General features: G+C 43.6%; 1 protein-coding gene across 1 annotated transcript in view; it reads left to right on the top strand.

The window, feature by feature from the left end:
- Positions 1–25,161, top strand: part of TTLL10 (tubulin tyrosine ligase like 10) — a 113,348-nt gene that overhangs the window by 32,690 nt on the left and 55,497 nt on the right. The window contains exon 3 of the mRNA XM_073585319.1: positions 10,271–10,427. Coding sequence (XP_073441420.1) covers positions 10,271–10,427 — 157 coding nt within the window. The remainder of the gene's footprint in view (positions 1–10,270; positions 10,428–25,161) is intronic.

Below are 25,161 nucleotides of genomic sequence, written 5' to 3'. Positions count from 1 at the left end.
GACGCACCTTAAGGAGCAGGCGTCTGCAGCCAATGTTGACGAGGAGGGAATCCTTGATGACATTCAGCCATTGTCTGCTCAGGGACCTCTCCTGGACGAGGTGGAGGAAGAAGAGGAGGAGGAGGAGGAGGAGGATGATGGGGATGATTACTTAGGGGAGGAGGATGCATCTCGTGGGGCAAGTGAAAATGTTGGCGTGGCAAGGTCTGGTACAGGGTTTGTGCGTGACTGGAGGGATGTGGATTTGCCAGAAAGTGCTCCTCCACCCAGCACTCGCAGTGCATCATTGACACCGGGAACATTGGCCCACATGTCAGATTATGCCTTGCGGATCCTAAAAAGGGACCCCCGCATTGCCAAAATGATGAACGATGACGACTACTGGTTGGCCAGCATCCTGGATCCACGCTATAAAGGCAAATTACAAAACATCATGCCACAGGAGAACCTTGACCTAATATTGGCTAATAAACAAGCAACTCTGGTAAATCGGTTGCTTGAGGCATTCCCAGCACACAGCAGCGGTGATGGTTCTCACACGAGCCGTACGGGCCGGGGGCAGCTTGGCAGAGGTGTTCGTGGTGCACACAGCAGAAGTGGCGTTGGAGACAGGGGTTTCATGACAATGTTGTGGACTGATTTTTCAAATACCGCTCACACAACTGGTAATACTGCATCGATGGAAAGTGACAGGAGACAGCAGTTGTCAACTATGGTTACAAACTACTTTTCCTCCCATATCGATGTTCTCCCACACAGGTCATTCCCCTTTGACTATTGGGCCGCTAAACTGGACACCTGGCCTGAATTGGCCCAATATGCCTTACAGGAGCTCGCTTGCCCAGCTGCAAGTGTGCTATCGGAAAGAGTCTTCAGTGCAGCTGGATCAATCCTGACAGAAAAAAGGACCCGTCTGTCAACCCAAAATGTGGATGATCTAACCTTCATTAAAATGAACCACGCATGGGTTTCCAAGGATTTTGTCCCACCTTCCCCTGATGACACATAGGGTGACAGAAAAATGGCTTGCTTTGGTCCACCTCTTCCTGGTACTTCACCTATTTCGCCTTTTGCATCAGCTGAATGTCCAACATCAACATATGCCACTTTCTAAAACTCCCTAACTGTGCTGCCTCCCCCCCCATGGCCGGGGTAACCACCTAGCGCACGACACCGTGCGAGTGCCGTTGCCCTGGACAGGTGGGTAGGCCGACTCTTGGGCGCGGGCACTGGCACAGGGTCCCTCATAGTGCAATCAAGTGTCTCTGACGGTGGTGGTGCACACCCGCCGTCAGACACACCGCTGTACTATGAGGGGCCCAGTGCCAGTACCGACGCCCAAGAGTGGGCCCCCCTTGCTTGGGCAGGGCCCCAGCATTTGCAATCTTTACCTCTCCCTGCTCCTCCGCTGTGTAATCTGGGCCGTCAAATCCATACTGTGCCTGACACCGTCTGAGCCTGCCTCCTGAGACATATATTTTGAATGTGTACGCTATCCATACATGTTATCCAGGGATACGGTACCCTTTCTAACCTTTGTGCAATGACGTGCAATCCATACTGGGCCTAACACCGTCTGAGCCTGCCTCATGCTGTATAGACATATATTTTGAATGTGTACGCTATCCATACATGTTATCCGGGGATACGGTACCCTTTCTAACCTTTGTGCAATGACGTGCAATCCATACTGGGCCTAACACCGTCTGAGCCTGCCTCATGCTGTATAGACATATATTTTGAATGTGTACGCTATCCATACATGTTATCCAGGGATACGGTACCCTTTCTAACCTTTGTGCAATGACGTGCAATCCATACTGGGCCTAACACCGTCTGAGCCTGCCTCATGCTGTATAGACATATATTTTGAATGTGTACGCTATCCATACATGTTATCCAGGGATACGGTACCCTTTCTAACCTTTGTGCAATGACGTGCAATCCATACTGGGCCTAACACCGTCTGAGCCTGCCTCATGCTGTATAGACATATATTTTGAATGTGTACGCTCTCCATACATGTTATCCGGGGATACGGTACCCTTTCTAACCTTTGTGCAATGACGTGCAATCCATACTGGGCCTAACACCGTCTGAGCCTGCCTCATGCTGTATAGACATATATTTTGAATGTGTACGCTATCCATACATGTTATCCGGGGATACGGTACCCTTTCTAACCTTTGTGCAATGACGTGCAATCCATACTGGGCCTAACACCGTCTGAGCCTGCCTCATGCTGTATAGACATATATTTTGAATGTGTACGCTATCCATACATGTTATCCGGGGATACGGTACCCTTTCTAACCTTTGTGCAATGACGTGCAATCCATACTGGGCCTAACACCGTCTGAGCCTGCCTCATGCTGTATAGACATATATTTTGAATGTGTACGCTATCCATACATGTTATCCGGGGATACGGTACCCTTTCTAACCTTTGTGCAATGACGTGCCATCCATACTGGGCCTAACACCGTCTGAGCCTGCCTCATGCTGTATAGACATATATTTTGAATGTGTACGCTATCCATACATGTTATCCGGGGATACGGTACCCTTTCTAACCTTTGTGCAATGACGTGCAATCCATACTGGGCCTAACACCGTCTGAGCCTGCCTCATGCTGTATAGACATATATTTTGAATGTGTACGCTATCCATACATGTTATCCGGGGATACGGTACCCTTTCTAACCTTTGTGCAATGACGTGCAATCCATACTGGGCCTAACACCGTCTGAGCCTGCCTCATGCTGTATAGACATATATTTTGAATGTGTACGCTATCCATACATGTTATCCAGGGATACGGTACCCTTTCTAACCTTTGTGCAATGACGTGCAATCCATACTGGGCCTAACACCGTCTGAGCCTGCCTCATGCTGTATAGACATATATTTTGAATGTGTACGCTATCCATACATGTTATCCGGGGATACGGTACCCTTTCTAACCTTTGTGCAATGACGTGCAATCCATACTGGGCCTAACACCGTCTGAGCCTGCCTCATGCTGTATAGACATATATTTTGAATGTGTACGCTATCCATACATGTTATCCGGGGATACGGTACCCTTTCTAACCTTTGTGCAATGACGTGCAATCCATACTGGGCCTAACACCGTCTGAGCCTGCCTCATGCTGTATAGACATATATTTTGAATGTGTACGCTATCCATACATGTTATCCGGGGATACGGTACCCTTTCTAACCTTTGTGCAATGACGTGCAATCCATACTGGGCCTAACACCGTCTGAGCCTGCCTCATGCTGTATAGACATATATTTTGAATGTGTACGCTATCCATACATGTTATCCGGGGATACGGTACCCTTTCTAACCTTTGTGCAATGACGTGCAATCCATACTGGGCCTAACACCGTCTGAGCCTGCCTCATGCTGTATAGACATATATTTTGAATGTGTACGCTATCCATACATGTTATTCGGGGATACGGTACCCTTTCTAACCTTTGTGCAATGACGTGCAATCCATACTGGGCCTAACACCGTCTGAGCCTGCCTCATGCTGTATAGACATATATTTTGAATGTGTACGCTATCCATACATGTTATCCGGGGATACGGTACCCTTTCTAACCTTTGTGCAATGACGTGCAATCCATACTGGGCCTAACACCGTCTGAGCCTGCCTCATGCTGTATAGACATATATTTTGAATGTGTACGCTATCCATACATGTTATCCAGGGATACGGTACCCTTTCTAACCTTTGTGCAATGACGTGCAATCCATACTGGGCCTAACACCGTCTGAGCCTGCCTCATGCTGTATAGACATATATTTTGAATGTGTACGCTATCCATACATGTTATCCAGGGATACGGTACCCTTTCTAACCTTTGTGCAATGACGTGCAATCCATACTGGGCCTAACACCGTCTGAGCCTGCCTCATGCTGTATAGACATATATTTTGAATGTGTACGCTATCCATACATGTTATCCGGGGATACGGTACCCTTTCTAACCTTTGTGCAATGACGTGCAATCCATACTGGGCCTAACACCGTCTGAGCCTGCCTCATGCTGTATAGACATATATTTTGAATGTGTACGCTATCCATACATGTTATCCGGGGATACGGTACCCTTTCTAACCTTTGTGCAATGACGTGCAATCCATACTGGGCCTAACACCGTCTGAGCCTGCCTCATGCTGTATAGACATATATTTTGAATGTGTACGCTATCCATACATGTTATCCGGGGATACGGTACCCTTTCTAACCTTTGTGCAATGACGTGCCATCCATACTGGGCCTAACACCGTCTGAGCCTGCCTCATGCTGTATAGACATATATTTTGAATGTGTACGCTATCCATACATGTTATCCGGGGATACGGTACCCTTTCTAACCTTTGTGCAATGACGTGCAATCCATACTGGGCCTAACACCGTCTGAGCCTGCCTCATGCTGTATAGACATATATTTTGAATGTGTACGCTATCCATACATGTTATCCGGGGATACGGTACCCTTTCTAACCTTTGTGCAATGACGTGCAATCCATACTGGGCCTAACACCGTCTGAGCCTGCCTCATGCTGTATAGACATATATTTTGAATGTGTACGCTATCCATACATGTTATCCAGGGATACGGTACCCTTTCTAACCTTTGTGCAATGACGTGCAATCCATACTGGGCCTAACACCGTCTGAGCCTGCCTCATGCTGTATAGACATATATTTTGAATGTGTACGCTATCCATACATGTTATCCGGGGATACGGTACCCTTTCTAACCTTTGTGCAATGACGTGCAATCCATACTGGGCCTAACACCGTCTGAGCCTGCCTCATGCTGTATAGACATATATTTTGAATGTGTACGCTATCCATACATGTTATCCGGGGATACGGTACCCTTTCTAACCTTTGTGCAATGACGTGCAATCCATACTGGGCCTAACACCGTCTGAGCCTGCCTCATGCTGTATAGACATATATTTTGAATGTGTACGCTATCCATACATGTTATCCGGGGATACGGTACCCTTTCTAACCTTTGTGCAATGACGTGCAATCCATACTGGGCCTAACACCGTCTGAGCCTGCCTCATGCTGTATAGACATATATTTTGAATGTGTACGCTATCCATACATGTTATCCGGGGATACGGTACCCTTTCTAACCTTTGTGCAATGACGTGCAATCCATACTGGGCCTAACACCGTCTGAGCCTGCCTCATGCTGTATAGACATATATTTTGAATGTGTACGCTATCCATACATGTTATTCGGGGATACGGTACCCTTTCTAACCTTTGTGCAATGACGTGCAATCCATACTGGGCCTAACACCGTCTGAGCCTGCCTCATGCTGTATAGACATATATTTTGAATGTGTACGCTATCCATACATGTTATCCGGGGATACGGTACCCTTTCTAACCTTTGTGCAATGACGTGCAATCCATACTGGGCCTAACACCGTCTGAGCCTGCCTCATGCTGTATAGACATATATTTTGAATGTGTACGCTATCCATACATGTTATCCAGGGATACGGTACCCTTTCTAACCTTTGTGCAATGACGTGCAATCCATACTGGGCCTAACACCGTCTGAGCCTGCCTCATGCTGTATAGACATATATTTTGAATGTGTACGCTATCCATACATGTTATCCAGGGATACGGTACCCTTTCTAACCTTTGTGCAATGACGTGCAATCCATACTGGGCCTAACACCGTCTGAGCCTGCCTCATGCTGTATAGACATATATTTTGAATGTGTACGCTATCCATACATGTTATCCGGGGATACGGTACCCTTTCTAACCTTTGTGCAATGACGTGCAATCCATACTGGGCCTAACACCGTCTGAGCCTGCCTCATGCTGTATAGACATATATTTTGAATGTGTACGCTATCCATACATGTTATCCGGGGATACGGTACCCTTTCTAACCTTTGTGCAATGACGTGCAATCCATACTGGGCCTAACACCGTCTGAGCCTGCCTCATGCTGTATAGACATATATTTTGAATGTGTACGCTATCCATACATGTTATCCGGGGATACGGTACCCTTTCTAACCTTTGTGCAATGACGTGCAATCCATACTGGGCCTAATACCGTCTGAGCCTGCCTCATGCTGTATAGACATTTATTTTGAATGTGTATGTTATCCGGGGATACGGTACCCTTTCTAACCTTTGTGCAATGACGTGCAATCCATACTGGGCCTAACACCGTCTGAGCCTGCCTCATGCTGTATAGACATATATTTTGAATGTGTACACTATCCATACATGTTATCCGGGGATACGGTACCCTTTCTAACCTTTGTGCAATGACGTGCAATCCATACTGGGCCTAACACCGTCTGAGCCTGCCTCATGCTGTATAGACATATATTTTGAATGTGTACGCTATCCATACATGTTATCCGGGGATACGGTACCCTTTCTAACCTTTGTGCAATGACGTGCAATCCATACTGGGCCTAACACCGTCTGAGCCTGCCTCATGCTGTATAGACATATATTTTGAATGTGTACGCTATCCATACATGTTATCCGGGGATACGGTACCCTTTCTAACCTTTGTGCAATGACGTGCAATCCATACTGGGCCTAACACCATCTGAGCCTGCCTCATGCTGTATAGACATATATTTTGAATGTGTACGCTATCCATACATGTTATCCAGGGATACGGTACCCTTTCTAACCTTTGTGCAATCACGTGCAATCCATACTGGGCGTGAGAACGGCTGGCGAGCTGTTAAGCAAGCTACAGCACCTGTCCAGACAAGTACAGGGATTCCCTAGTGAGGAGACTTATTTGATTGTTTTCAATGTTGGGACAGCAATTTTTGGGGAGCACTATACTCTGGAGAATGATAGATGGGGCCCACCATACACTGGAACATTCCAAAGGTGGACATCAGACACTGGAGCAGCATTTACAGGGCCCATTATACACTAGAGCATTAGAAATGGGGCCCATTATGTTTGGAGCATTATTTGGGCCCATAAGACAGTGGAGCTTCATCCATGGGGACCAACATATACTGTAGCATTATGCGGAGCTCATCATATACTGTTTCAAACATTATATGGGACCAATGATTCTGTATGGAGAAATAGATGGGCCTCGTCATGAGATGTAAAAAGTGAGGTATTTTTCATTGTACTATACCGCTATTTATCTGCCGTATCGGAGCATGATGAGTTGTGGTATGTGTTAAAGGGGCGCTCTTTCGCCCAGGGCACATGAAAACCTGCAGCCAGCCCTCCCCCCCCACAACTTTAGCCAAATAACACCTATTTTTCAGTGCGTAACTTATATTATGAAGTTAATTAAGGTTGACAAGCTTAAGTAAGAAGAATTGATGCTTTTGGCATTCAAATGAGCACTGTAGGTGTGTTTCCTGTCCTCCTCTCACTGCCGACTTTTATTCCCCATTGACTTACATTGGGTTTCGTGTTTCGGGACGACCCCGACTTTTCCCTATAATCGGACGATCTTGCTCGACCCGACTTTTGGAAAAGTCGGGTTTCACGAAACGAAACGCGACCCTAAAAAACCAAAAGTCGCTCAACTCTAGTGATCACTAGTGATGAGTGTACGTACTCGGATAAGGAGTTAATCTGAGCATGCTCATGTCCTGATCGAGTACTTTCGGCGTGCTCGAAAAATATGCTCAAGTCGCAGTGGCTGCACGTCTCACGACTGTTCAACAGCTGCAACACGTGCAGGGATTGTCTGTCGAACAGCCGCGAGACATGCAACCTCGGAGACTCAAGCATATTTTTCAAGCACGCCGAAAATACTCGATTAGGACATGAGCATGCTCAGATAACACCTTATCTGAGCATGCTCGCTCATCACTAGTAGTGATCATAGTCAGTCATGGTATGATGGTAATATTTAGTCACTGTATAATGGTATTATTTATTTACTATATGGTAGTCATACTCGCTCACTATGGTAATATTAGTTAGTGACTGTGGTATTATTTGGTATTAATAAGTATTATTTGGTCATGCTATGGTATTATTGTTTTGTTGCTGTATAGCAGTATTCCATTACTGTGTGTTGGTATTATTTAGTCACTGTATGATAGTATTGTTAGGAGACTTTATAGTGTTATTACTCAGTCCTGGTATGGTGATCGCATTAAGTACTGGAATGTTGGTAATATTGAGTCACTATTTGGGATAATATCTACTGTATGATGGCATTTCTCAGTTACTCAGTAGTAGTATAATTCTCTTGTTGTATAGTGGTACTACCTGGTCCCTTTGTGGCGATATTATTTGGCTATTCTGTGATGGCATACTTTGGTTATGGCATGGTGGTATTTGATCAATGTACGGTGATAATTTTATTCTGTTACTTTATAGTGTTATTATATAGTCATTTTATGGCGGTATTAGCCTCTGATGGTCACTGTATGATAGTAATGTCCAGTTCCTATGTAGTTATGTAGTAGCATTATTTAGCAGATATTTGGTGGTCACTCGACAGAGTTATAATGCATTCATTGTATGGTAGTAATAACTACTTCATATCTGCAGAATGATAGTAAACATTATTCATTTATATTATACAGTTAATCAATTTAGTTGCAATGTGATTATATTATTTAGTCACTGTACGCTGGTAATATTTAGTCACGGTATGGTAGTATTATTCAGTCCGTGAATGGTAGTATTATTCAGACATTGTATGGTGGCATTATTCAATCATTGTATAATGGTATTATTCAGTCAGTGTATGGTAGTATTATTCAGTCAGTGTATGGTGGTACTATTCAGTCAGTGTATGGTGGTACTATTCAGTCAGTGTATGGTGGTAATATTCAGTCATAGTATGGTAGTATTATTCAGTCCATGTATGGTGGTATTATTCAGTTTGTGTATGGTGGTATTATTCAGTCTGTGTATGGTGGTATTATTCAGTCATATGGTGGTATTCAGTCACTATATGGTTGTAATATTCAGTCACAGTATGGTAGTATTATTCAGTCTGTGTATCGTGGTATTCATTCTGTGTGTGGTGGTATTAATTAGTCAGTGTATGATGGTATTATTCAGTCATTATTTGGTGGTATTATTCAGTGGCTATATGGCGGTTTTATTCAATCACTATATGGTGGTAATATTCAGTCACAGTATGGTGGTATTATTCAGTCCAAGTGTGGTAGTATTATTCAGTCCATGTATGGTGGTATTATTCAGTCATTGTATGGTTGTAGTATTCAGTCACTATATGGTGGTATTATACAATCATTATATGGTGGTTATATTAATATAGTATTGAGTCATTTTAGGATAGTGCTATTACTGTATTGTATTATTCAATCACTGTATGGTGGTATTATTGAGTCACTGTATGGTAGTTTCACTCAGTCAGTCTATGGTGATATTATTGAGTCAATGTATGATAGTATTTAGTTACCCTATGGTAGTATTACTCAGTTATTGTAAGGTGGTAATATTCAGTCTTTGTATGAAGGAATTATTCAGTTACTGTATCATTGAATTATTACTGTGTTGCGGTATTAGTCAATCACTAAATAGTAGTATCATTTAGTCTTTGTGTGATGGCATTAAGTCACTGACAATATTATTGAGTCACTGTATGGTAGTATTAGTCAGTAACACTACAGTAGTATTCAATTACTGTACGGTAGTACTGAGTCATTATATGGTAGTATTATTCAGCTACTCTATGGTGGTATTATTCAGTTGCTATATAGTAGTATTTACCATAGTTATTGTGTGGTAGCATTATTTAGTCACTTTATGCTGGTAATATTGAGCAAATGTATGGTAGTATTCAGTCAAGGTATGATGGTATTATTCAGTCACTATATGGCGGTGATAAGACGACAAATAGGCACATTGCACTGAATAACCAAAATGATTTTGTATTACTTCTGTTACTTTGCTTTTGTGGCCAGCATCAGCAGCTATAGACTTGGCGTACAGTATGAGGCTACTACTATGAATACTTTGCATGGCATCCTTTCCCCACAGTAACATCCTCAGATTCATTTTCCCAATGTGGGATGAACTCATCATTGGCATCCTTTTGCCATAGCCGGCGTTTGTCTGCTGTTGACATGAGATTCAGGTCTGAGATTGAATAAATATATGTGTGTTAACAAGCTGGCGCAGACAGATATGGCGCTGGATAAATGACTCTTCCCTACAGATAAATGTCGTGTACAACTTGGCATTTACCCTATCACTTATCTTCTCCTAAAAAGCCAGATTGGAGACAGCCGTGGCAGAACCCTTAGAGGCATCGAAAATGGAAACATCCACAGCTCAACACAAGCCATCCCATCTCCCAGAGAAGAGGCCAGAAGAGCCACGGGGTCCAGGACCTTTCTTTTACTTTGGTGGCGGTAACGGGGCACAATTGTGAGTAACCTATCTTTCATGTACTGTATAATTGAGAGTGAACAGTATTGTACACTCATGGTATAGAAGTCAGCCATGGGCGGTTGTATTTTCTGGTTACTGTGTGGCGGTATTATTTAGTCACATATAGCACACAGTTTTTCAGAACATACATTTGTAACATAGGCATAGCTATAAATTGAATATGGAATTACATTAACAATAGCCAAGAAAAGAGAACCATATTTAGATAAAACAATGTATAAAGCTTTGTTAAGGTAATTTAAAATACAGAACAAGGCACAAAAACAATTTATGGCAAAGTGTCCAGCAGGGGAGGGGGGGAGGTTGATCCTATCACAGTATGCTCCTAAAAGTAATTTATATGTATACGCAAAGATTTTTTTGTGTGCAGATTTGTTTCAAAACGTGAAGGATTTTTCTGTTGCAAAGTGAATGAGAATCCGGAAGTCTCATGTTCATGTTGCTTATTTGTGACTTGCAGATTTGGTGCACAATTAAATCTGCTGCATGTCAATTTTTTCAATGCTTTTTGCTGCAGATTTCACACTCTGATGAGTGTGGAAAAAAATCTGCACCAAAAAATGCATTTTTGCGTTTTTCCTGCCAAGTGATGAAGAAATGGTGCAAAAGTTTATGCACCAAATATTTACCGTCTGCATATACCCTATTGTAGCTATTCCAGAAGTAGCAGTCACATGAAAGCATTACACATTTATTTGTGTCCTTCCATGTGCACTGCAGCACTTCCTCCCTAGTTCTTCCTGATTCTCATGCATTGCTCATATACAGTATAGGCCATTCAAGGTCTCTGGAAAGTTATATATACTGCTATATACATTTGTGCTCAAAAGTTTACATGCCTCGGCAGAAATTTTGCCTTCTTGGCCTTTTTTTCAGAGAATATGAATGATAACTCAAAAAATTTTTTCTCCATTCATGGTTAGTGGTTGGATGAAGTCATTTATTGTCAAACTGTTTATTGAACAATCGTGGGCTGAAATGTAGCAACTGGTGGGGCGGGCTGCGTGTGTCTGTCCGGCACCCAGCTTTCTTTCTTTGGCTCGTGCACGGTATTCACAGTCACGGAGCGCATAGCACCGTGCTCTGCTACAGTCACTGGGCACACGGAGCCTCTCTCCCCAACAGTCCCGCTGAAGATGGCGGGAGCTGACAATCATGACTGGTCGCAGGGTCGGTGCTCAGGGGACGGAGCACGCTGCTCACTATGTTGCACGCTACTGGTTCATGCCAAACTCCCCACCGCTGTGTGCGCTTTTTCTTTTATCTTGCCCCTCCTACCCGCGTCATGAGGTTGGTCCGGTCAGTCATTTCTTCCCCCAGGCAACATGGGAGGCAGCCTCAACAGTTCCGAACCTGGCTCAGTACAGGTACTTGCAGTCCGGTGCACCTCCTTACACTCTCCCTCTCATTTAGCTCACCATTCCACGGGCGAGAGTTCTTGCAATAGATGTTGACACTCCTCCATTTCTCGAATGATCTGCTGCCATTTAAATTGGTCTTGTTCATAATGATTAGGGAGTCTTCCAGCGGTCGTTCGTTTTGTGCGGTGTAGGTCAGGTTGAGTGGCCGAGTTTTATAATCCAGAGCGTCTTATAATCAAAAAAATATGGCATATACTGTTAATACACTTCTCAAAAAAATAAATGGAACACGAATACCACATCCTAGATATCACTAACTGAAACATTCCAGTTGCAAATTTTATTAATTACATAGTGGAATGCGCTGAGAAAAATAAAACATAAAAATGGTCAAAGTAAATCAAAATTAATATCCCAGGGAGGTCTGGATTTGGAATTATACTCAAAATCAAAGTGGAAAATCAAATTACAGGCTGATCCAACTTGAGTGGAAATGCAAGAAAAGGAAATGATGCTCAGTAATGTGTGTGGCCTCCACATGCCTGTATGACCTCTCTACAACACCTGGGCATGCTCCTGATGAGGGATCTCCTCCCAGACCTGGATTAAACCATCAGTTAACTCCTGGACAGTCTGTTGTGCAACGTGGCAGATGGAACCAGACATGTTGTCCCAGATATGCTCGATTGAATTCAGGTCTGGGGAACGAGCAGGCCAGTCCATAGCATCAATGACTTATTAATTATGCATTGGTTATACAGCGCTATCATATTCCGCAGTGCTTTATATACATTATCGATGCTATCCCCATTGGGGCTCACAATCTAGATTCCCTACCAGTATGTCTTTGGAATGTGGAAGGAAACCCGAGTGTCTGGAGGAAACCCATGGAAACACGGGGAGACTATACGAACTCTTTGCAGATGTTGTCCTTGACTTCATCATGCAGGAACTGCTGACACACTTCAGACACATAAGGCCTAGCATTGTCATGCAGCTAAAGGAACCTAGGGACTACTGCAACTGGATACGGTCACATAACGGGTCTAAGTATCTCATCCCAGAAGCTAATGGCAGTCAGGATACCTCAGGCTAGCACATGGAGGGCTGTGCGGCCCCCCAAAGAAATGCCTACCCACACCATTACTGACTTACTGCTAAACTGCCCATGCTGGAGGAAGTTGCAGGCAGCAGAACATTCTCCATGGTGTCTCCAGACTCTGTCACGTCTGTCACATGTGCGCTGTTATGAATGAGTCACCGTAGGAGGCAAAAGCAGAAATACAATCTAAGTCCAGAAAACCAGAGAAGTTGGCAACTATCAGATTGCAGACCCCTGAACCTATCAACACAACTAGCAGTAGCCGTGGGGGGTTCCTATGATGCTCTAGACCCCTCGATCACAGCCGGAGAAATACATAGGCCTAAAGAAAGAAAGGGGAAATCTAAACTGCCCCAGAGCAGACCCCAAAGCAATAGGCAGCCCCCAACATATAATGACGGTGAAGCAAGATGAAAATACTAACACAGACAGAAAGATAGACTGAGCAAAGACGGGGCCCCAAAACTACCTAGATAGGAAAGGACAGGAAGGCTGCTGTCTGCAATCTGCCAAAACCCTATCAAAGACATAAGCCAACCAGCTGATATGAAAAAGGCCCTGAAGCAGCTAGGCTTCAACAACTGAATCAGCACTCAGGTATTTTCAGAAGACAGAGCTAAAGGAATTCAGCACACCCCAGCAGGGAATGGCAGAAATCCAGAAAAACAAAGCAAAAACAAAGTCAAAGCACAAAAGCAAAAGGCCGAGCAGCAAACTTAGCTTTGGAGGAGCAGGAATTCAGACTGGTCTCCAAGGATCCCACAGAGAAATCATCCGCAGGGCAGAAGGGCGTCGGCAGCATTATATCCAGTCCGTAACTCCACTCAGCCAGTCACAATCATCAGCCTCAGGTGTTTGACAATCAGGCTCACTACCTTTCTTTACCAGAAGAGGGAGTTCCTCGGGCCTCAGTAATGAAGGGGAAAATGAACTCCCAACAGTGCGCAGTGTGAACCTGCTCTCATCTGTGAAGAGCACAGGGTGCCAATGTTGAATCTGCAAATGTTGGTGTTTGGTAAATGCAAATAGCCCTGCATGGTCTTGGGCTGTAAGCTCAACACCCACTTGTGCATGTTAGGCCCTCATAACACTCTCATGGAGTATGTTTCTGACAGTTTAAGAAGACACATGGATGTTAGGGTCCTGCTGCAAGGCTCTTGCCCTAATATGACCCCCTCCACGTCTCCTGGTGTAATGGCCTGTCTCGTGGTATCAGCTCGATGCTATGGACACTGTGCTGACAGACAGAGCTACCCTTCTTGCCACAGCTTGCATTGATGTGCCATCCTGGATGACCTGCACTACTTGAGCAACTTCCGTGGGTTGTAGACACTGCCTCATGCTACTGTACAGTACCTCTATTGGTGAGAGCAATGACAAAATGCAAAAGTACTAAAACAACAGCCAAAAAAGATGAGAACAAATAAATGGTCTGTAGTCACCCTCTGCAGAACAATTCCTTTATGGGGGTTGTCTTGCTAATTTCCTATCATTTCTATCTGTTGTCTGTTCCATTTGCACAACAGCAGGAGAAATTGATTCACAATCAGTGTTGCTTCATAACTGACAGGGGTGGATTTCACAGAAGTGTGATTGACTTGGAGCTACACTATGCTGTTTAAGTGTTCCCTTTATTTTTTTGAGCAGTGTATATATAGTGAATATATATTTGCTAGGACCTGCTGCTTCATTTGTTGAGATCCCAGGAAGAGACTTGAATGGGTCAATCATAATGATGGGGACATAGGACTGCTGGCTGCTTCCTGTTTCGGGGACTGCACCCTGCTGTGCAGTCAGTAGGCCCCTCCACCTCCTCCTCCCTCTCAACTTCTGACCCAACACTGCCAGGGGAGAGAGGGGGAGATAAACACCAAATTACAGAGGATGTACATAAGGGTTCACTCATACCTGCATTAAAAAAAATAGGCCCCTTTCTCTTCCGGGAGAGCGGGACGATTTTTTTCTCACTTGTCATCCGTGTGCAATCCAAGCTATTAATTATTTACAGGACCATTTACAGTTTCCCATCTTATAAGCATTGTAATGTGGCCGTAAAAATCAGGGGCTATACTGATGGTCTGTACGGCATGCAATCTTTTTTCTCGCACTGTCCGATTTCGGAGTGAAATGCAGAATGCCGAATACAGCTGAGAATTCAAATAAGGAATATATTCTTGGACTTTGAGTGCGCTGCTAGACGAATTCAATAACCACACAAGGTTAAAAAAGTTAACCCTTTAATCCCTACGCGTTTCGAAGCATAACGCTTCTTCTTCAGGGATGTATCTACCCCTGAAGAAGAAGCGTTATGCTTCGAAACGCGTAGGGATTAAAGGGTTAACTTTTTTAACCTTGTGTGGTTATTGAATTCGTCTAGCAGCGCACTCAAAGTCCAAGAATATATTCCTTATTTGAATTGTGGTACGGTTCCGTTGTGGACCGCTGGACGTGCAGCAGGCTGACTCACTATATAAGCTTTATTTTATCTTTGAGAAGGTGAGTTTAACACATTCAGTAATTGAATATTTTACCCGGATAAGACCCTATTGCGCTTTTGTTTCAACCTTCTAGTGAAAATAAACCTTGAATACAGCTGAGAAAAAATACGCAGATCTGCATGGCCCCATTGTATTACATTGGTCACTCATCTGATTTATACGCTAGTGGGAGCAAACCCTTGCACTGATGTAATCCGCTGTTCACTGCATGGAGGGGATGCAGGAGCAGGGGATCTCCTTTGTGAATAGGGGCCCTGAGCTTTTGCCCAGTTTTCACCCCCATAACATCACTGGTCCTTAGAGATTTAGAATTTGTGCAGTCCCACATGGCACATCAGTGGTATCATATCTTTGCATCATGACCACCGGGGACCACCAGAGTGGTGGTACTAGAGTTGCAGAGGATTTAATTTTCATTTATAACATTTTCTTAACCCCTTCATGATATGGCGATTTCCCTTTTTTTTTTTTTTTTTTCGTTTTTGTGTTTTCCTATGGTATGAGGGCTTACTTTTTGAGGGAAAAGTTGTACTTTTGTTTGACACCATTCATTCTACCATATAGTGTAATGGAAAGCAGAAAAAAAAATTACAAGTGCATTGAAATTGCAAAAAAGTACAGTTCCACTATTGTTTTTGGTGTTTTTTGTTTACCATGTTCACTATATGCTAAAACTACGGTGTTTTGATCGCCTGTTATTGATTGCAATGTTGCAGTGGCCAAAAAAACATAATTTGGGCATTTTGAGCTACTCCATTTACCGATGGGATTAATTTACGTTATATTTTGCTAGATCAGACCTTTGCGAATGCAGAGATACCAAATATATGTATTTTGGATTTTTTATGATTAATAGGGCAAAAAGGGAGCGATATGACCTCTTGTGAGTTTTTTTTCATTTTTTTATCTTTTACTGCATTTAATAGTCCCTCTGGGGACTTAAAGGTGCGATTGATCACTTGTGCTATACATAGCGGTGCATCCTCTATTTTTTCTTTGCTCTATGTAGAAACAGGAAGTCGCTCTTCCTGCTTTTTTCATTCCCCTCTTCACCTCCTACCCCAGCTGCTCCCCCCCTGCCAGGGACTTTTGCAGTGACTCATGACTCATGTAGGGAAAATTGACCTCCTGTTTCTACACAGAGCTTAGAAGGATTCGGCTAGTCAATTTATCATGTGAGGCATAGACCCAGAGGAAAAGAGAATAATTAACTGGGTAGAAAGGCAAAATGAGTAATTGTAAGTACACAGTGCCATATAATATGATGGCTGCAATATATTAAGGCTATGTGCACACGATGCGTTTTTGATGCGTTTTCACTGCATTTTTTTCTGCACAGAAATGGTCCAAAAATGCAATGGAATCCTTATGTAAGCTATTTCTATGACATTCCTGAAGTGTTGGGCACATGATGAGTAATTTTCCTTTAGTATTTGCAGTACGTTTTTATTCTGCAGCATGTTAATTCTTTTTGCGTTTCTGCAGAGTTTCTGAACCCAATGACTTCATCTGAGTCTGTCAAATCCTCAGCAAAAACAGGTATAAAAATGTTTGTGGATTTGCTGAGTTTTTGATTTGCGTTTTACCGTCTTCCTATCGTGTTTCCCACACTGTCATCTGTGTGACAGTGTTGGAAACACCGATGCAGATGTTCTTATCGACAGTAACACTACAGCCAGTAAAACAGTCGGTCAGAGCGCTGCGGGAGTGATTGCTCTCAAAGTGATCAGGATCGTCGTGAGACATTATGGAATATCTTCTCTGTGGACAGGTGAGGAATATTGTGGTTTATTATTTTATTTTTGTTGCAGGATATGTTGGCTTTGATGGATAAGGCATTCAGTAAGTATGGTTTAATTAAGATTCAGTAAAGGAGTCTGTGTCATTATTTCAAATAAAGGACTTTTTTCTGTGTGTGTTTTTATACAATATCACTATGGGGTTAGTAATGGGGTTGTCTTATAGATGCCTCTCCATTACTAACCTGTGGGCTTGATGTCACCTGACAATACAGAGGTGACACCAACCCCACAAATATAAACCCCACGTGCCACCACTACAGGGCAATTGGGAAGAGCGAGGCTAAGCACCAGATTTGGCACATCTTATAGATGCGCCTCTTCTGGGGCAGATGAGAGCTGATGTTTTTAGTCTGGGAGGGCCAATATCCATGGCCCCTTCCTAGGCTGTTAATATCAGCCTGCAGCTGTCTGCATAGCCTTTGCAGGTTAATAATTATAGGGGTACCCCACGTCATTTTTTGGAGGGGTCCCACATTTTAATAGCCAGTAAAGGCTAAGTATACAGCTGTGAGCTGATATTAATGTCCTGGGAAGCTCCATGGGTATTACCCCCTGCCCAGGCTATAAACATCTGCCCCCAGCCATCGGCTTTCCCTCTGCTGGTCATTAAAATTACCCACAAGCAGTTGCTGACTAGTTACAGCCTATGTACTTTTGTTCTGTTAATGCTCCTACTTAAGCTGGTGACAATGTGTATGTAGGTTTGTGTTTATTTGTGTGTGTGTTAGTGTGTGTTTGTGTTTACTTATCGGCTTTGTAATGAGGGTGTCGGGCTGACACCTTTTCATTACTAAGCCTTGAGCTAGATGTCAATGACAGCTGCTGACACCAAGCCCTATTACTGCATCAGCATGAAAAATGTGGTGTTGAACCAAGAAAATACAGCACAAAACTTTTTTTTAATACAGTGGGGAAAAAAGTATTTAGTCAACCACCAATTGTGCAAGTTCTCTCACTTAAAAAGATGAGAGAGACCTGTAATTGACATCATAGGTAGACCACAACTATGAGAGACAAAATGAGAAAACAAATCCAGAAAATCACCTTGTCTGATTTGGCAAGATTCATTTTGCAAATTATGGTGGAAAATAAGTATTTGGTCATTAACAAAAGTTCATCTCGATACTTTGTTATATATCCTTTGTTGGCAATGACAGAGGTCAAACATTTTCTGTAAGTCTTCACAAGGTTGGCACACGCTGTTGGTGGTATGTTGGCCCATTCCTCCATGTCGCTGGGCAACACGGACTTTCAAATCCCTGCAAAGGTTTTTCTATGGGATTGAGATCTGGAGACTGGCTAGGCCACTCCAGGACCTTCATATGCTTCTTACAAAAACAATCCTTCGTTGCCCTGGCGGTGTGCATGGGATCATTATCATGCTGAAAGACCCATCCACATTTCATCTTCAATGCCCTTGCTGATGGAAGGAGGTTTGCACTCAAAATCTCATGATGCATGGCCCCATTCATTCTTTCATGACAAATGGATCAGTTGTCCTGGTCCCTTTGCAGAAAAACAGCCACAAAGCATGATGTTGCCGCCCCCATGCTTCACAGTAGGTATGGTGTTCTTTGGATGCAACAGCATTCCGTCTCCTCCAAACACGACAAGTTTTGTTTCTACCAAACAGTTCTACTTTGTTTTCATCAGGCCATATGACATTGTCTCCATACTCTTCTGGATAATCCAAATGCTCTCTATCAAACTTCAGATGGGCCCGGACATGTACTGGCTTAAGCAGCAGGATACCTCCTGGCATTGCAGGATCTGAGTCCCTGGCGTTATAGTGTGTTACTGATGGTAGCCTTTGTTACAGTGGACCCAGCTCTCTGCAGGCCATTCACTAGGTCCCACCTTGTCTTTCTGGTATATTTGCTCACCGTTATTATGATCATTTTGACCCAACGAGGTGAGATCTTGCGTGGAGCCCCAGATCGAGGGAGATTATCAGTAGTCTTGTATGACTTCCATTTTTTTTATTATTGCTCCCATAGTTGATTTCATCACACCAAGCTACTTGCCTATTACAGATTTAGTCTCCCCAGCTTGGTGTAGGGCTACAATTTTGTTTCTGGTGTCCTTTGACAGCTCTTTGTTCTTCACCATAGTGGAGATTGGAGTGTGACTGTTTGAGGTTGTGGATAGGTGTCTTTTATGCTGATAACAAGCTCAAACAATTGCCATTACTACAGGTAATGAGTGGAGGACAGAGGAGCCTCTTAAAGAAGAAGTTACAGGTCTGCGAGCGCCAGAAATCTTGCATGTTTGGCACCTGTTTGAACTTGTTATCAGTATAAAAGACTCCTGTCCACAACCTCAAACAGTAACACTCCAAACTCCACTGTGATGAACACCAAAGACCTGTCGAAGGACGCCAGAAACAAAATTGCACCAGGCTGGGAAGACTGAATCGGCAATAGGCAAGCAGCTTGGTGTGATGAAACAACTGTGGGAGCAATAATAAGAAAATGGAAGACATACAAGACCACTGATAATCTCCCTTGATTTGAGGCTCCACGAAAGATCTCACCCCGTGAGGTCAAAATGATCACAAGAACGGTGAGCAAAAATCCCAGAAACACATGGGGGACCTAGTGGCCTGCATAGAGCTGGGACCATTGTAACAAAATCTACCAATCCCTCAGTAACACACTATAACGCCAGGGACTCAGATCCTGCAGTGCCAGAGGTATCCCGCTGCTTAAGCCAGTACATGTCCGGGCCCATCTGAAGTTTGCTAGAGAGCATTTGGATTATCCAGAAGAGTATTGGGAGAATGTCATATGGTCTGATGAAACCAAAGTAGATATATAATACACACAGTATAAAGTATATATAAAATGTGTATGTGTGTATGTACAGTGTATATATTTTTTTTTGTTGCATATATAGTTCTATAATTTATTATTTATTTTAAGCGGGAGTCACACACAGCAATCTCGCTAGCGAGATCGCTGCTGAGTCACAACTTTTGTGACGTAACAGCGATCTCACCAGCGAGATAGCTGTGTGTGACAGCGATCAGCGAGCGCCCCCCCTGTCGGTATCGCTGATCGCTGTAAGAAACCTCTGGACATATTTTTCGTCGCTGGTCTCCCGCTGGCCAGCACGCATCGCTGCGTGTGACAGGCGGGAGACCAGCGATCAGCTGTAAAAAATAGAATTAAAATAAAAAATATTGTTATTCTCACCTTCCGACGTCCCGCGCAGCATTCCTCTCTCCACGCTCCGGTCCCAGTAATCCTTTGCACGAATGACCGCGAGACCGAGACTCTCGCGGTCATTCTCGCAAAGGATCACTGGGACCGGAGCGTGGAGAGAGGAATGCTGCGCGGGACGTCGGAAGGCGAGAATAACAATATTTTTTATTTTAATTGTATTTTTTACAGGGATGGCAAGCGATGCCGGGCGCTCGGCATCGCTGTGCTGATCGCTGGTGAAGCTGTCTGTGTGACAGCTCACCAGCGATCACATAGTGACTTACCAGCGATCCTGACACCTTGATATCGGTGTCGGTATCGCTGGTAAGTCGCTATGTGTGACTCCAGCCTTACTCACTTATATAGCACCATTAATTCCATAGCACATGTTCAGGCATCCTACAGGCAAAACGTGTCCCAATGTGCTATTAGGTGTAGGAGGCATCGTACTCACATGTGGGCACTAGGCAACCGATGGCTCCAGGCTTCCATCTTACAGAACTGCTGCACACAATCCATGAGGCACCAAGTGCTTTTCAACAGTGAAATATTTACTGAACAGTTCACGGTTCTTATAGTGGAGCTTGTGGGATAGGGCACAACAGGGTACAGTCTTTCCCTCAAGAACTAGACATAACTTCATCCCTAGCACTCGATCTGCATGGAACATCACTTCCCTTGCTGCCTTGCTGACTCCACTAAAGCTAGGGATTCCTCTCCACCGATGGCAGTGCACCCAGATTCCATTACCTTCCGCTTTAAGTCTGTGTCCATCTTTCCCCACAATCCTTGTGTGCCTGATGTCCTCGACGCCAGTCTTGAATTCCCGGGCCCGACAGACTGATCAGCATGGAATGGTGATATGGCAATCTACTGCTGAGTCATAGGCCCATGTTGACCCTAGCAGCCCACTGCATGTGACCTCCACAGTCAACCAACTTATATTTTCATCTCCTCCTATCTTTGTCCAATCAGGAAGTCCTTCCCCTTTTATTAACACTATTGGCTCACCCATCAGTGGGCTTTTACCTAACATTAACTAATCTATTTGCTATCCTTTCAGTATATTACTAATAACTTTTCTGCTTTTATCACTTATTCTTATGCACTGTCATGGGGTTCCAACATTAACCCCGCTATTCTTCACATTGCATAGGAATTGTACACATACACATTAAATGCATAGAAACGCATAACACTGTTCACATCACACTTTTGCATATGACAGTTGTCTCCAGGGTAGGAATGGAGCTAGACAGTCCACATCCTCACAACTGAACCTACCGTTATAGCTGAAAAGTGAATAATGACCATCAGGTACCACCGGAGCTTCGGCACTGAATTCAGAGAGGATTTAGCAGGGAAGTTTGGGGGGGCATTAATTTTTTTTTTAAATAACTTTTTATTCTGCTGCTTGTTAGGACGGTTGTACATAAAGACGGCATTGTGTTAATGTTTTCTATTCTTTGACTCTTAGGGTTAAGGATTCACATGACTGTAGTTTCGGTCCGGGAGGTGACCGTGAAAAAAATATTTTTGGGGTCTAAAAGCTATTCGTTTCCACAGTATCCAATAATACTTTTTTGGGGGAATTTTGTAGTAATAGGTCCAAACATGAATATCTTGTATTTATACATCTGAATAGTTTAGGATTTACTGCTTCGGTAACATGTGGAAGGTCAGAATGAATTCAGTTGTGGCCAAAAGTATTGACACCCCTGCAATTTTGTCAGATAATACTCAGTTTCTTCCTGAAAATTATTGCAAGCACAAATTCTTTGTTATTATTATCTTCATTTAATTTGTCTTAAATGAAAAAACACAAAAAAGAATTGTCCTAAAGCCAAATTGGATATAATTCCACACCAAACATAAAAAAGAGGGTGGACAAAAGTATTGGCACTGTTTGAAAAATCTTGTGATGCTTCTCTAATTTGTGTAATTAACAGCACCTGTAACTTACCTGTGGGACCTAACAGGTGTTGGCAATAACTAAATCACACTTGCAGCCAGTTGACATGGATTAAAGTTGACTCAACCTCTGTCCTGTGTCCTTGCGTGTACCACATTGAGCATGGAGAAAAGAAAGAAGACCAAAGAACTGTCTGAGGACTTGAGAAACCAAATTGTGAGGAAGCATGAGCAATCTCAAGGCTACTAGTCCATCTCCAAAGACCTGAATGTTCCTGTGTCTACCGTGCACAGTGTCATCAAGAAGTTTAAAGCCCATGGCACTGTGGTGAACCTCCCTAGATGTGGACGGAGAAGAAAAATTGACAAGAGATTTCAATGCAAGATTGTGCGGATGTTGGATAAAGAACCTCGACTAACATCCAAACAAGTTCAAGCTGCCCTGCAATCCAAGGGTACAACAGTGCCAACCCGTACTATCCGTCGGCGTCTGAATGAAAAGGGACTGTATGGTAGGAGACCCAGGAAGACCCCACTTCTTACCCCGAGACATAAAAAAGGCAGGCTGGAGTTTGCCAAGACTTACCTGAAAAAGCCTAAAACGTTTTGGAAAAATGTTCTCTGGTCAGATGAGACAAAAGTGGAGCTTTTTGGGCAAAGGCATCAACATAGAGTTTACAGGAGAAAAAATGAGGCATTCAAAGAAAAAAACACTGTCCCTACAGTCAAACATGGAGGTTCCCTGATGTTTTGGGGTTGCTTTGCTGCCTCTGGCACTGGACTGCTTGACTGTGTGCATGGCATTATGAAGTCTGAAGACTACCAACAAATTTTGCAGCATAATGTAGGGCCCAGTGTGAGATAGCTGGGTCTCCCTCAGAGGTCATGGGTCTTCCAGCAGGACAATGACCCAAAACACACTTCAAAAAGCACTAGAACATGGTTTGAGAGAAAGCACTGGAGACTTCTAAGGTGGCCAGCAATGAGTCCAGACCTGAATCCCATAGAACACCTGTGGAGAGACCTAAAAATGGCAGTTTGGAGAAGGCACCCTTCAAATATCAGGGACCTGGAGCAGTTTGCCAAAGAAGAATGGTCTAAAATTCCAGCAGAGTTTTATAAGAAACTCATTGATGGTTACCGGAAGCGGTTGGTCGCAGTTATTTTGGCTAAAGGTTGTGCAACCAAGTATTAGGCTGAGGGTGCCAATACTTTTGTCTGGCCCATTTTTGGAGTTTTGTGTGAAATGATCAATGTTTTGCTTTTTGCTTCATTCTCTTTTGTGTTTTTTCATTTAAGACAAATTAAATGAAGATAATAATACCAAAGAATTTGTGATTGCAATCATTTTCAGGAAGAAACTGAGTATTATCTCACTGAATTGCAAGGGCGTCAATACTTTTGGCCACAACTGTAAGTCTATTCCCCAAAAAATCACATTCATCTTACATGTCCTATTTTCTTAACTTTCAATCACATTTGCCACAAAACACACTGTATTAGGTAACTGATCATGTTTTCAGGATTTCCTTAGTATTGCTCAGGTGATAATTGCATCACCTGTGCAATACAAAGGAAATCCTGAAAACATGATCAGTTGGTGGGCCTTGAGGACTGAAGTTGGGGAACCCTGGGATAGATATTGTATGGCAGATAAAGCCCCGTTACACATAGCGATATCGCTAGCAATATCGCTGTAATGTCACCGATTTTGCGACATAGCAGCGATATTGCTAGCGATATCGCTATGTCTGATACTTACCTCCGACCGGCTCCCCCGCTGCTCATCGCTGGTCGCGCGAGAACGTCCTGGACCGTTTCTTGTCGTCAGCTTCCTGCTGGGCTTCCTGTGGCGCCGATGAGCGACGTGTGGACGCGGGCGTGAGGAAGTCAGGATCGCCGCGTCTGACAGGTAAGTAGCGACCCCTGCTATGTCACTGGTGAGATCTGCCTGTGTGGCAGCTCACTAGCGACCACTTAGCGATGCACCAGCGATCCATATCGTTGTTGGGATCGCTTGTGCATCGCTAAGTGTAACGGTACCCTAAGACGCTGAATGAGATATCTAAAGTGTCCAGGGTCGGAGACCGAAAACGTATCAGGGCAGGCATTAGAAAAGTTCTACCTGTGCTGCTACCAAGAGTGTATTGGCCACCCCAGCTAGATGGGTTATCTGGTTCCCAATGCTTGTTATTACGGGTGATATTAAGTGTATAGGTGAAGGCAGATCTTATAGAAACAATGTGGCACTTCTACTTAGACAACGTATAGTTTACTAGTTGCGCAGTACCTGGTGGAGGAGGCACTGATTACAATTGTTATTTGGGGCATTGGATGGAAACGTTGGTAGGCTGTAGATGGGCACAGTTATTTGGGAAATATTGTGTGGCAAATATGATTGATATGGTTATTTGTAGATTGTGCGATAGTATTCCATATGGTAGGGAGAGCCTCATCTGGTCAAAGGGCATTTTCCACAATTAGGCCGCCCTTACGGGGTGTGATATTATTCAGTGCTCCAGACTCGAGACTCCACACCTACCGTGCTTTCACCTAATCTGAGATTCAGCTCAGCTGAGTCACAGTTGGACTCCTCAGGGTAAATGAGTGCCATGGCTCCATGATGTAAGCTTCTATATTTATAGTAAACCCAAGACGCACTTAGGGACTCAGCAAAGTAAATAACAAAAGGTATAATTCTAGATTCTCCATTTTGCTTGGTCATCAGGGCGTATTTTCTTTGGGTGGAATGGAAATATGATAGATTAGAAGTGTATATTTTTATCTGCTGGGATTTATTAGGTCTTCGAGCATCATTCTTGTACCTAGTATG

The sequence above is a fragment of the Dendrobates tinctorius genome, unplaced genomic scaffold (genome assembly GCF_039654945.1).
Source record: "Dendrobates tinctorius isolate UK_male_01 unplaced genomic scaffold, ASM3965494v1 ptg000086l, whole genome shotgun sequence".
Taxonomy (NCBI): domain Eukaryota; kingdom Metazoa; phylum Chordata; class Amphibia; order Anura; family Dendrobatidae; genus Dendrobates; species Dendrobates tinctorius.
The sequence above is the reverse complement of the archived record's forward strand: the minus strand, read 5'-3'. Positions and strand labels throughout refer to the sequence as shown.